The sequence below is a fragment of the Dendrobates tinctorius genome, unplaced genomic scaffold, assembly GCF_039654945.1.
Source record: "Dendrobates tinctorius isolate UK_male_01 unplaced genomic scaffold, ASM3965494v1 ptg000011l, whole genome shotgun sequence".
In the NCBI taxonomy this organism is placed as follows: Eukaryota; Metazoa; Chordata; class Amphibia; order Anura; family Dendrobatidae; genus Dendrobates; species Dendrobates tinctorius.
Window position 1 is genome coordinate 54490782 of NW_027361679.1, and position 13662 is coordinate 54504443.

Genomic DNA, 13662 nt, shown 5'->3' on the forward strand with positions numbered 1-13662 from the left:
ATTGCCGACTTGCACAGGACCATTTTCTCCACCGTAATGCGGGTGGACCCTAAAACCTAACTGAACAAAATATGGGTGAAATGGTTCCGGTAAGCAGGAACCGGAATAATGTTTGCCGGTGCACGTACAGGTAGGTTTTAGCTTTGCCAGAGGTAGAGCAGAGCAAATTGCACTTTGTAGGACTAATGTTCACAATCCTACTTATCTAGCATATTGCTACATTGGCCAATCACTGAAGATTGGATCACTGCCTGTCATAAAAACACATTGGTAAGTAAAATCCCTATGGCCCCTTTCACACATCCATGTCTCCGGTACGTGTGGAGAGTTTTCACATGTACTGGAGACACGTACACACGTAGACCCATTCAAATGAATGGGTCTATGAACATCAGTGTGTTTCCACGGACCGTGTGTCCGTAGGCAAAACACGCTGACACGTCCATTTTTTGCTGTCATCACGGACGGCAAAACGTCCCACACACGAAGAACACACATTGATGTCCTCCGTGTGCATGGAAGGACGCCGGGGAAGAAGCGCTACTGTAAGCGCTGTTCCCCGTCAGCAGGTGCTGAAGCCAGCTGTCATTCTCCCCTGCTCTGACAGCGAGCAGAGAAGAATGATGAGCGTTATATTAAAGTCCCGAACGACAGCAGGTGGGGGGCTTTTGGGACTGTTACCCCCATCATCCGACACCTGCTGCCGCTAATAACAGTGATAGTAGGTGCTGATAATCGGGCTATTTCACAGCCCCCACCTGCTGTCATTTGGACTTTAATATAACGCTCATTCTCCTCTGCTTGCTGGCAGAGCAGGGGAGAACGAAGACAGCCGACTTCAGCTCCAGCCGCCGGGGGAACAGCGCTTACAGTAGCGCTTCTTCCCCAGCGGCTGTCCGTGTGGTACTGATGCGGCACACGGTTGCCACGTGTAGTACACATACACACAGACATCTCCGTTACCGGTTTTTCCGGTACCGGAAATATACGGACTTGTGAAAGAGGCCTAAATGTGTGTTTTATACATGGAATGTGTCTCCTATGTACCATTTATAATCCTTCTGTGAAGAATGCACGCTTCACTTTTTTACATGATCATTCACACAACAGTTTGGATTTAACAAGTAGTTTATTTTACAATATTTTTAAAATTAACACAGGAACGTACAAAACATGAAACAATTCATCTTCCATATGCAAAAATGGGATTTGTAAACAGTATTAAAGCACCCAAAAATAAACCATAGCATGTGAAGCTAATAAACCATTGCACTGCAACGTGATTAGGCTTCCGCAAAAAAATTCTTTAAATGATAATTTTATAGAACAAATGTACATCTATAATACAGAAATGCTGGATCACAACCCAGCGACTTCTACTATGATCTCGTTATTCAAATAAAAACTATATGTAGCAATCCAGGCTACGTTAGCCTGTTTTATATACATACTTACGAAGATCAGCGTGGCACTCTTGTAATTCAGCAGCCTTCTTAGTTTATGTAGGAGAATGTACAGTCAGTAACAAAAAGCCGAGTCAAGTATTTAAAATTAGTGGTAAGGATATACAGCAACAAGTCCAAAACCAACAAAAGGAGCATCAATCTCTTAAAAAAAGTCCATTATTTGAACAGAAAATTACCTTCGATGGTAAATGTCTGGGGGGGTCAGCAGTCAGATCCCCAGCGATCAATCATGAGAATAAGGATCAAAGAGCTCTTTGTGTGAATTGTGCTGCACTGAGTATGTGCAACCACTGCTGCTATAGACTGACTACTGATCCATAAACACACATGCTCAATGTAGCTCCATTTACTCAATATATAGCAGCAGTAGTCACACATGCTCACTACCGCTACATTTACACAAGGACCCCTGTAATCAGAATTAGCGGGAGTTGTAATTATTATCTATCCTCTACATAAATGTCATTTATGGCATAATACCTTAAAGTCAGCCATATATTTAAGATTACAGTTTGATCAGTAGATGTTTCTCTAAATTTTACACTGTTCATTTTAATGGAGAGAGGAGTCTAGTAGTTTAGGTCATGCAAGAACAAAGATTAAGGTGCATGATATAGCCCCCGCTTCCCCCCTTAAAGTCACCAGGGCTCTATACACAACAGTGCATGCTTCTCCTGATGGAATTATCAGATTTGTCCATCTTTTATTCCAAGTGTTGGCTCGCTTTTAATGTTTTTTTTTTTTTTTAATACAGAAGAAATAAAATTTGCGCATAAAACATGGGAGATTTATTGAAAATGTGCTTTCATTCAGCAACCTGTGCTATAAAGTGAACATTACAATTCCGGTCAGGACTACACCACCCTTCTGTATTTGTCTTAGAAATGATAGATCGACACAGAGGTGTGTGGTGCCAAGCTAAGAAGTGTATACTGGGCAGGTATGGAGACTTTAGCCTTGTTTTACTGCTCAGTTTATACAGTACAAATGCAATATTCAAGTACGGGTCAGAATTCTCTGGGAGTGATTTCCTCTATAGCGCGTAGAATAGTTAATGTATATTGGGAACAGCGTAATAGAAAAGTTCAAAAAGAAAAAATGTCTGTGCTGTAGACAAGACAATTGTAAGGACATAATTTACTAAATAAGTCACATTTTGGATTTAATATGCAAAGTTCTGTGGATAGGAAAAACTTATATCTTAACGAGGACCTATCACAAGTTCAAAACTGGACAGTTTTCTCTCTTAAAGTTAACCTGTCACCTGTTTATTAAATAAAACAAAAAATTGCTACTAACCCACAGATGTGGTGTCAATCTGCAGGCTAATAGCGTTGTGAACCTGCCAGCCGCTGGTACTTCGATCCTTGCTGCCAGGAGGAAATAAACTTTATTCCCCCCCCCGGCAGTGTTCCAGTTTCAGTGACGGGGGAAGCGCTGTCATGGGTTTACTCACCCCTCTGTATCAAGTGGCAGCTGACTATTGGTGATCTGGCTGTCAGTCAGTGCCAGGGGCACAGTTACAGAAACTGCTCTCTACACAGAGCGGTGACTGAACGTGCGCCACCCCCACCCCTGTGACAAACCAGAATGCTGCCGGGGAATAAAGTTGATTTCCTCCTGGCTGAATTTTTCTTCAAATCCATATATGGTTTCAGAGTTATGGGATTTTTTTTAACTTTGTGCAAAATTTTCTGTGCTTTACAAGGGGACATAGCTCACAGAATTTTTTTGGGTGGGGCTTGTCTTTAGGCTGATCTGCATAATTACCCTGTGAGTATTGCCTTCTTTGGTAAAGACTATAAAAAGCATCAAGTCAAAAGATCTGTAGCTCGATTTAAAAAAAAAAAGCAGGAACAAAATTAGAGCAAAAAATATCCACTTTGAACCTGGTGACAGCGCCACCCGAAAGCCACTGTCATTGGATTGTTGCCAAGATTCATAAAATCATATTTGCTACAAAAAGTGTCCCTCTACTAACTTATTCACAGCATTGGATTAAAGATACATTTAGTGTTCCCAGATGGAAATAAGTAATGAGATAGATGGTTGCAGTTTAATATCACCAATGAAATGTCTATGCTGAAACAGGGGAATCACAGGTCCATTAGGTATTTCACGCCAGCTAATAATGCAACATCATTGCAGTAAACTGCTCTACCATGTTTTGAGCAGTTAGAATGATATACAACAGATCATGTAATAAGTTTGATAAGTTTCAGGGTTTTATAAAGGTAGCATGGATCTGCAGATGCCAAGTATTGGCAGCATAACCAGTCCTCGAGAGAAATGTTATGTTCAGGCTCTAAAGCGCGCTCTGCAAACTTCATCATGAGAAGGGCTCGCTTCATGTCAATCCAGTTCTGAAGGGCACAGTGTAATGCCTCTTCATGGCTAAATGGTTGATCTGTTAAATCTTTCCTTGGGCCCCACAATAGGCACTGAAGTATTCGCTTTGCCTCAGAAATGCGAATGCGTTTAATTGGATCAGCTTCCAAGAGTAAGTGGGCAAGATGTTGAAGGCCACGAGAATAAACTGACAAGTTACGGAGTGGGGGCAAGTCTTTCTGACTATACTCATGCTCATGAAGACTTGAACGGACCTCAAATGGGTTTGGTTGGTGGAGCAATTCATAAATAAGGATCCCTGTCTGAAATTCATCAAACTTTTTGTACTGGGAAGCAGCCATGATTTCCGGTGCCAGTCTGGTCTTATCTCTCTTGAGTTTAGAGTCTTCAGAACCAGGTCTTTGTTTGGCTTTAGAAAAGTTGCTCACTATAAGTCTTGGGACATACTTTCCATCTTTAAGTTTATCAGGTGTGGTAATGCAGTGAACAAGAAGCAGATTTTCCAAGCAGAGGTCTCGATGAATAATGGCATGTTCCTTTAAGTGCTCTAAGCCATTACAGAGTTGGAGAAGAAGGAGGCAGACTTGACGTTCATAGATCTCTGGCTGGGTTTTATGCGTCGATGTGGACTCTTTGACAAAGTCTGAAGTTGTACGGTAGGGCACTTCTCGAGTGATCACCACCACGCAATCTTCCTCAGAGGATTGGCCAACAGCCTGGGAAGTCTCATTTGTTGAACTGCCTTTTGATGTAGCAGAGGGATGTAACAAGCTTGAAGGGACAGTAGCCAAGAAGTGCCCACAATCTTGCTGTATGTTGAAATGGACAGGTAAAGAGAGGTTGGAATAAAATGGGTTTTTTGTGTCTTCTGTTCTACATAGCTGTAAATAAAAAAAAAGAAAAAGAAAAGGAGATTCACAATTATGGTATAAATACAGTGGTTAATAGTATTTCTTACTAGCTAGGATTATATTTTGTTCTACTGGGTTCATAGGATCGTATGCCTGGGCTTATCATGGGTCTCCTGACCAGAACTTACAGTCTCAGCCTAGACACATAGGAGACTGCAAGTTTAGGTCAGGAGACCTGCTGCTAGATCAGGGAATTGCAGTCTGTGTACATACATGGAAACATGCTTGTGTGAACTTGGCTTTAGGCAGAGTTACACCAATAATCCCCATTTGAGTTAATGAGGTTGACCTTTTTCAGAAAACTTTTGCCTGTCAAAAAAAAAAACTAACAAATGCACTTTACTCACCCCTCCCAAGGTCCAGCAATTAGGGCCCCGTCACACATAGCGACTCACCAGCGATCCCGACAACGATATCAACGTGTCAGGATCGCTGGTGTGTCGCTAAATGATCGCTGGTGAGCTGACAGGCAGCTTCACCAGTGATCAGCACCAGCGACCCCGAGCGCGCGTCGTCGCTGTGTACGTTAGTTACCAGCGCGCTGTTGCAGGGATCTGGTAACTAAAAGGTGCACACCGGGTTTCTAAGCAGCGGGCGTCACTTAGAAACCCGATGTGTACCTTGTTACCAGCTCCCTGCATCAGCGCGCTGGTAACTAAGGTACACATCGGGTTTCTAAGTGACGCGCGCTGCTTAGAAACCCTGCGTTTACCCTAGTTACCAGCGCGCTGATCGCTGGTCTCCCACCTGTCACATGCAGCGATGCGTGCTGGTCAGCGGGAGACCAGTGATCAAAAAAATGTCCTGGGGGGCCGGTCGCTGGTCAGTGTCACACACAACGATCTCGCTGGTGAGATCTCTGTTGCGTCACAAAACTTGTGACTCAGCAGCGATTTCGCTAGCGAGATCGCTATGTGTGACCGGGGGGGCTTTAGTCTCTAGTGCTACTTTTATGAAAAATGTATAGGCTACAGCGATGTAAACGACACAAGAGCAGCTGCGCTCAGTGATTGGCAGCAGAACTGTAAATGTGACATTACGACTGCAGCCAAATACCAGAGGCTAGGGCATTGCCGGAAACACAGCAGTGGAACCAGTAACAAACAGCCGTCAGGCAAAAGTTTTCTGAAAGGGGAAACCCATTTAAAGTCTAAAATATGGGAATTTGTAGCTGCTGCTTATTTCATATTACCAAAACAATGCAGTCCGCATGGGCAACATTAGTTCACCTGATCTTAGGGTTAATGAGTTGACAATTTTCTCCAGATGCCAGTGGAAGAATTATTGGTCACATTTGAGATATTTTCAAGAAAATGCCAGTGAAAATCTGACTAACCCAAATTACTTTTAATGGGATCTGTAAGGGTTTCAGTGTGTTTGATGGCAAACTATTGTTTTCTTAATATAAACTGTGCTACAACCTTGGCTGTAATCATCTGTTAGGCAGCAATTGCACAAGCAGCTGCACGTTCACCTAAGTACCTAATCAAATTAAGAGGCCAATATATTAAATAAGGGTGATGAAAGGTGACTAGATTATTTCCATGAAAGTTTAATGAATGCTGAATTTCAAACCAGACAGTTTCAGAGGCTTAAAAGGGTGCCCTTTTTTAGGTTTCCTATGGCGCCATTATAACTTTCCCTACTGTAGCTCTATAGGCCTGGAATTTCATGTTGATGAATCCTTAAAAAAAAAAAAAAAAAAAAAAAAAAAGATACATAGTGACATTTGATATGACACCTGAAGGCTCATACAATGGTACATGTCATCCCTAGGACACAGATTGTGTTGTTGCTCGACCCCCAGTACACCGCTTTGCCAGGTGTACGAGGCATAAATAAATTAGTTTTCTTTCTGTAAAAGCTATATTTTCTACGACCCCTCTCAACATAACTATTACCTAGAAAGACTCAGAAGGGACTAAATACCTAGAAGAGTACAGCTAGATAACACAAGTACTATGTACACTCTGGTGAACCTTGCACATGGCATAAGTGCCATGTGGACATTTGAAGTCAGTTTCAAATGTCAGATGCCTACTATATGTAGTAGAGTACAACCAGATATTAAATACCTAAAGCCCAAACAGTTGTCAATGGCAGCAGCTTGTTAAAGAGGACCTGTCACCAGGTCAAAAGTGGACAGTTTTTGCACTTATTTTATCCCACGGATTATTCCTTTTTTGTTTTATTAAAATCCATTTGGTCCCAAAGATACGGTCCTTTTTATTTGTTGCTAATTTTTATGGTCTTTTATACAAGGGTGTGGGGCTCATATGGTAATTATGTAGCGCAGCCTAAAGACAAGCCCCCAGGGAATCCTGTAAGCCTCCTTAGTAAAAACTATGAAAACTAGTATTAAATATAAAGGCCCATATCTCTGGAATCATATGGCAGATTTAAAAAAAAATAAAAAATAAGTCACAGATATCACCTCCCTACTAACCAAAATCCCACAATGTCTGTAAGCTATTTCATCCTTCGCCACTAGATTTCTAAAACTTAATATGGCCAAAACAGAAACCATCTCCCCCCCACCCATCGCACTCGACTACCCCAACGGACCCCTATCCATTAAAGTAAACGGCTGCCCACTCTCCCCAGTCCCACAAGCTCGCTGCCTTGGGGTTAATCCTTGACTCTGATCTCTCCTTCAAACCACATATCCAAGCCCTTTCCACTTCCTGCTGACTTCAACTCAAAGATATTTCCCAGAGCCGTACATTCCACAACCAGGAATCTGTAAATTCCCAAGTCCATGCTCTCATCTCCCGCCTTGACTACAGCAACCTCTTAGGGTCCCGTCACACTAAACGATGCACCAGCGATCCCAACAATGATACAACCTTGTCAGGATCGCTGGTGCCTCGCTACATGATCGCTGGTTGAGCTGTCAAACAGGCAGACTCACCAGCCATCAGGACCAGCGAGGTCGCTGGTATCCAAGGTAAATATCGGGTAACTAAGCGCGCTTCATTTAGTTACCAGCTGTGTACCTTGGATACCAGCTCCCAGCGCCAGCACGCAGGTATTCAAGGTACACAGCGGGTAACCAAGCGATGCGCACGCTTAGTTACCCGATATTTACCTTGAATACCAGCTCCCAGCGTCTGCTTACAGCACTGGAAGCTTGCTGATTGTTGGTCTCCCGCTGCCACACGCAGTGATGAGCGCTGGTCAGCGGGAGACCAACAATCAAAAAATGGCCCAGGATATTCCTGCACGATCGGGGGGGGGGGGGGGCGGTCGCTGATGCATGTCACACAGTGAGATTGCTGGCGAGATCGCTGTTGCATCACAAAATCAGCGATCTCGCTGTGTGTGATGGGGCCCTTTACTTTGTGGTCTCCCTTCGAATACACTCGCACCCCTCCAATCTTTTCTAAACGCTGCTGCCCAACTAATCCACTTATACCCCCGCTAATCCCCAGCCTCCCCCTGTTAATGCCTGCACTGGCTCCCCATTACCTAAAGACTCCAGTTCAAAAAACCCTAACAATGACATACAAAGCCATCCACAATCTGTCTCTTTCATACATCTGTATAGAAAGAACACCGTGAGCACAACTCAAGATGGTGCTAAGGTTAGGTTCCCAAACCGTTAAAGCAACAAATATGAACCTAGCACTCAACTTAAAGGTATTTGTAAGGCGGTTTATTGTAGTACACGAAAAAAGACGTTTCGGTCAATGTGACCTTCTTCAGTTACGTGTGGTATATAGATTGTGTAGAGCTTATAGGCATCTATCAAAAAGGACGATGGTGCTTTAGGCATTGAGGAGAATGATCTCTAAGGAAATGAGCTTGTCAGTATATAGGAGAGGGGCAAACGTGCCTCCAGATGCGGTGTCCACCGGCCAGTGGACACCGCATCTGGAGGCACGTTTGCCCCTCTCCTATATACTGACAAGCTCATTTCCTTAGAGATCATTCTAAGGAAATGCCTACACAATCTATATACCACACGTAACTGAAGAAGGTCACATTGACCGAAACGTCTTTTTTCGTGTACTACAATAAACCGCCTTACAAATACCTTTAAGTTGAGTGCTAGGTTCATATTTGTTGTTTCATACATCTGTGACCTCGTCTCCCGGTACTTACCTGCACGTAACTTCCGATCCTCACAAAATCTCTTCCCACAATCGCATACAAGATTTCTCCCGGTTATCTCCCCTACTCTGGAACTCTCTACCCCAACATATCAGACTCTCGCCTACCATGGAAACCTTCAAAAAGGAACATGAAGGCCCAACTCTTCTGACAAACTGCAGTAACCACCACACCACTACACGACTACCCTCACCTACTGCATGCTCACCCATCCCTTGTAGATTGTGAGCTCTTGCAGGCAGGGTCCTCTCTCCTCCTGTACCAGTCGTGACTTGTATAGTTTAAGATTATTGTACTTATGTTTTTATTATGTAAATCCCTTCTCACATGTAAAACGCCATGGAATAAATAGTGCTTTAACCCCCTTAATCTCTGATACGCCTATTAATGGCGGCAGTTAAGGGTACTTATGCCTCAGCGCCACTTTTTAATGTCGCTGAGAAATAAGTGTATAGCGCCCCCCAAGAGTTGGTAGCGGAGACCTCAGAGAATATGATTGGGGTCGGTTTTTACCGACCCTGGTGTCGCGATCGCCATTGTTAACGGTATAAGCGCGACTGCAAAAGAAAGTCCGATTTCCCATTTAATTTCTCTTTCCCCTGATGTGATCGCACATCAGAGTAGAGAGAAATAGGGTCCCCCGATTCCCCCCACCAGTACCTCCGGAGTCCCTGCAACCCCCCATAATTCCCCCGGGCCATCTGCGTCTTCTTCCAGGAGAAAATGGCAGGCACATGCACAGTGCGCCCGCTGAGATCTGCCGGCCGGCCCCAATAGGAAATTTTTCTTATTGGTTCATTTTAATCACTGTGATAGACCCCATTACAGTGATCAAAATAAAAAAAAAAGGAAAAAGTAAATCAAACCCCCTTTATCACCCCCTTAGGCTGGTTTCACATTTGCGTTTTTTTTCGCGGTAATTTAGCGCTAAATAGCGCATGCGTTTTTTTTTCCTATACTTTGCATGGGATGCGCTTATGTGCGCATACACATACGTTTGTACGCGTTTTACCGCGCATGCGTTTTTTGCGGTATGCGCTCGGGCGCACAAAATGCAACTTGTTGCATTTTTTGTGCGTCCGATTTGCCTCAAAAAAACGCATGCGCGCGCAATGCGTTTTTTTACAGCAAGACACCCATTATAAGTCTATGGTGAGCATATGTGCGCATTGGCATGCTTATGTATGCGTTTTTTTGCACATGCGTTTTTTTTTTTACCATTAGTTTAGACAATGGAATTTAGGGGTTTGGGTAAAGTTAGGGTCAGGGTTAGGGTTAAGTATGGTTTGGTTAAGGGTTAGGGTCAGGGTCAGGGTTAAGTATGGTTTGGTTAAGGGTTAGGGTTAAGGTTAAGTATGGTTTGGTTAAGGGTTAGGGTCAGGGTCAGGGTTAGGGTCAGGGTTAGGGTCAGGGTTAGGGTCAGGGTTAGGGTCAGGGTTAGGGTTAGGGTCAGGGTTAGGGTCAGGGTTAGGGTCAGGGTCAGGGTTAGGGTCAGGGTTAAGTATGGTTTGGTTAAGGGTTAGGGTCAGGGTTAGGGTTAGGGTCAGGGTTAAGTATGGTTTGGTTAAGGGTTAGGGTTAGTAAAGTCATGGTTTGGGTTAGTGTGAGTGGCCACCTAATGTTGGAAAAAAACGCAAACGCGGTAAAAACGCACTAAAAACGCATACAAACGCTTAAAAACGCTGCGTTTTTTTCATGCATGCTCATAAAAATGCTTGAAAAAAACGCAGCAGTTGTATGCGTTTTTCAATGCGTTTTTTTGCGGGAAAAACGCGCTGCAAAAAAAAGCAAGTGTGAAACAGGCCTCAGTAAGGTAAAATGTCCATTTTTTCTTTACACTTTTAGTTCTAGTGAAGCACCAGAAGGGTTAATAAACTTATTGAATGTGGTTTTGCGCACCTTGGGGGGGGGGGGTGCAGTTTAGAATTGTGTCACTTTTGGGTATTTTCTGTTATACTTACCCCCCAAACTCACTTAAAATGTGAGGTGGTCCCCCCCCCCCAAAAAAAAAAAAATTGGTTTTGTACATTTTGTTGGAAAAAAAAAAAAAAAAAAAAACCGCTGGTCAACTTTTAACCCTTATAACGTTCTAACAAAAAAAAATTATGTTTTCAAAATTGTGCTGATGTAAAGCAGACATGTGGGAAATGTTATTAACTATTGTGTGATTTAAGTGTACAAAAAATAAAAAAGTTTGAAAATTGCAGTTTAAAAAAAAAATTTGCCAAATTTTTGTTTTCATAAATAAAACGCAAGTTATATATAAGAAATTTTACCACTAACATGAAGTACAATATGTCATGAAAAAAAACCTCAATCAGTGGGATACGTTGAAGCGATCCAAAGCTATAACCTCAAACTCACAGTGGTCAGGATTCTAAAAATTGGCTTGTCTTTAAGTACAAAATTGGCTCTGTCACTAAGGGGATGAATAATAATAATAATAATAATAATAATAATAATAATAATAATATCCACAACCCTGAGCAGTGGTATAAAATGTGCAAAAACTGGCCACTTTTCATTTGATGATAGGTCCTTTCACTAGTTTGAGCAGCTACAACTCCATGATGTAGCCAGATTAACATGCTCAAACTGATGAAAGGTCCTCTTTAAACTCAGAATGTCAAGCATCCCTCATAACCAATTAGAATTAAGTTGCTGATCTAATGACAATTGTTGGGTTTGGCCATAGCGGATCTTATGTACTTCAATACTACAACTGTCCCAATCTGGTCTTAATCGTAAGCAACCCTAAAGTCTGTTCAAAGCAAAATACATGTAGAGGAATAGATATGATTGTCAGTACAAATATTGCTTAGTTAGCAGGAGAACAAAACATTATTCTTAGATAATATAGAAAAAAAAAAATTGTATTTGAAATTTCATATAAGAAATCAAATTTACCTTCACGGCATAATTATTTAGAGGGTCCTTAGCACAAGTGGCACAGTAATAGATTGCATCCCCAGCGTTGCAGCATGGCTTGTTGCTCGTCAGCTTGAAGAGTGACCAGTTATTTTCATTGAAATGCAGTTCCTTCTTTTGGTCCCGCATGAAGTAATCTTCACATTTGTTCATTAAACGTCTTGTTGACTGTGCATAAAGCCCACTGAGCTTGGCATACATGCCCTCTTTGCTGTCTATGTTGCTAAGAAGGTGGTGCAACTGGAGACTTGATGCTGACGAAGTTTGACTGGAAACACTTAGCTGGGACATTGACAGGGCTGGTGTTCCTCGGCTTTGAAGACAATTTCTGCTCCTCACTTCATTTCTGTGGCCAGGGCCTCTACAGCATGTTTCCAAGGACTCCGATGAAGAAAACATGACATGTCTGTCGACTGGACTTAAAGGATGGCTATGCAGTGTGGATTCCTCTCCACAAACATTGTTTTCTGACTGACTAAGATTAGACCTTGGACTATTTGGATTAACTCCAGTTCTTGATGGGAAAGCCCGGCCCCATGCCGAGTTATCCGGTGCCGATACAGCCCTATTCATAGACTTCTTTACGGGCAGTGGAGGTGGCTGTCCAAGTCCATTCTGAGCCTCCATTCCAGAGTCCACAGAGAATGAAACTTGGGAAAAATGCTTCTTCTCAGAAGCACATGAAAGACTTGGAGAAATGACAGCTTCACATGACTGACCTACAAAAACCAAGAGCCAATTAAACTGGAGCCTTCATGTTAAAATCATACTTTTTTTTTTTTTTACATACATTTATGTAAACTATGATAACAATCATTTTATTGTACACCGAGCATGGTGGCTCAGTGGTTAGCGCTGGGTTCAAATCCCATCAAGGACAACATCTGCAAGGAGTTTGTATGTTTTCCCAGTGTTTATGTAGGTTTCCTTCCAAATGTTATTTGTACATGAAATCTTTTACGCTAACCTCCGGTGCCAGCGCTGTTCCAGCGGTGTCAGCACTAGCTGTCCTCGGGACAGCGTGACAATATGTCATGCAATGCCTGCGGCCAATCAGCGCTGGCTTCCATTCTCTTCTATGGATGTACTTGACATCCAGGTGAAGTGAGAGTTGCAGCTGCTTTTTCACTTCCTTTGGATGTCTTGATTTGTCTGAAGGAGTGGAGAGTGAAGTAAGCACTAATTGACCGCAGGGACTGCATGACATAATGTGACGCTAGCCCCACGAGACCCAGAGTCATCACTGCTGGACCGACACTAGCATCAAAGGTGAATATAGGCGTTATTTTACTGGGGGAAAACAGTGATTCAGAAGGGGTTTTTCCAAAATAGTGGAAAACTCCCTCAAAAATAATTAATACATGTACTATTGTCAAGTCGATCATATGGTCAGACAAACAGAATCAAAAACAAGGATGCCAAGGAACGTGCTTCAGGAAAAATACTGCTGGCATTTTCCTAAAGCGTTTTCAGCTTCAAAAACTCATTGGGTAAACTGGCATTTAAAAGACATCATACTGAACTAGACTGTGGGATCAGTGATGATAATGTCTGTAAAGCGCTGTGGAATATGTTGGCACTATTCAAGCAAGCATAGTAAAGAAATAGATTTTTGGTTGCCATCGCCACAGTGTCCCAATTTGTATTTGAGTACAATAGCACAGGTTTTGTATGCCTTGTATGTGTAATAACTGGGAAACCTGCCGCAAACTGATGATTTTTGTGCCAACAGAGCACAAAGTGTGTTTGCATTGCTCAGGTAGAAAGAATAAAGCACATTCCATGGCTCCTCTGTGACAAGAGGCTCATTGCAATCGGATTATTAATAGAGACAGGGAGTGGCGCCTTACCGAACACTGATCTGGCAAGCTTATTTTATTTTAAGTACATACTCT

At 42.6% G+C, this 13662-nt stretch overlaps 1 protein-coding gene across 2 annotated transcripts in view; it reads right to left on the reverse strand.

Annotated features, from left to right (window-relative positions):
* Nucleotides 1-1110: 1110 nt before the first annotated feature.
* The window catches only part of PRAG1 (PEAK1 related, kinase-activating pseudokinase 1), a 54318-nt gene continuing 41766 nt past the window's right edge, over nucleotides 1111-13662 (reverse strand). For both annotated transcript variants that reach the window (XM_073542473.1, XM_073542483.1), the window contains exons 5-6: nucleotides 11747-12486; nucleotides 1111-4696 (exon numbers count right to left, since the gene is read on the reverse strand). In XM_073542473.1, the coding sequence (XP_073398574.1) occupies nucleotides 3662-4696; nucleotides 11747-12486 (1775 nt within the window). In that variant the 3' untranslated portion in view covers nucleotides 1111-3661. The remainder of the gene's footprint in view (nucleotides 4697-11746; nucleotides 12487-13662) is intronic.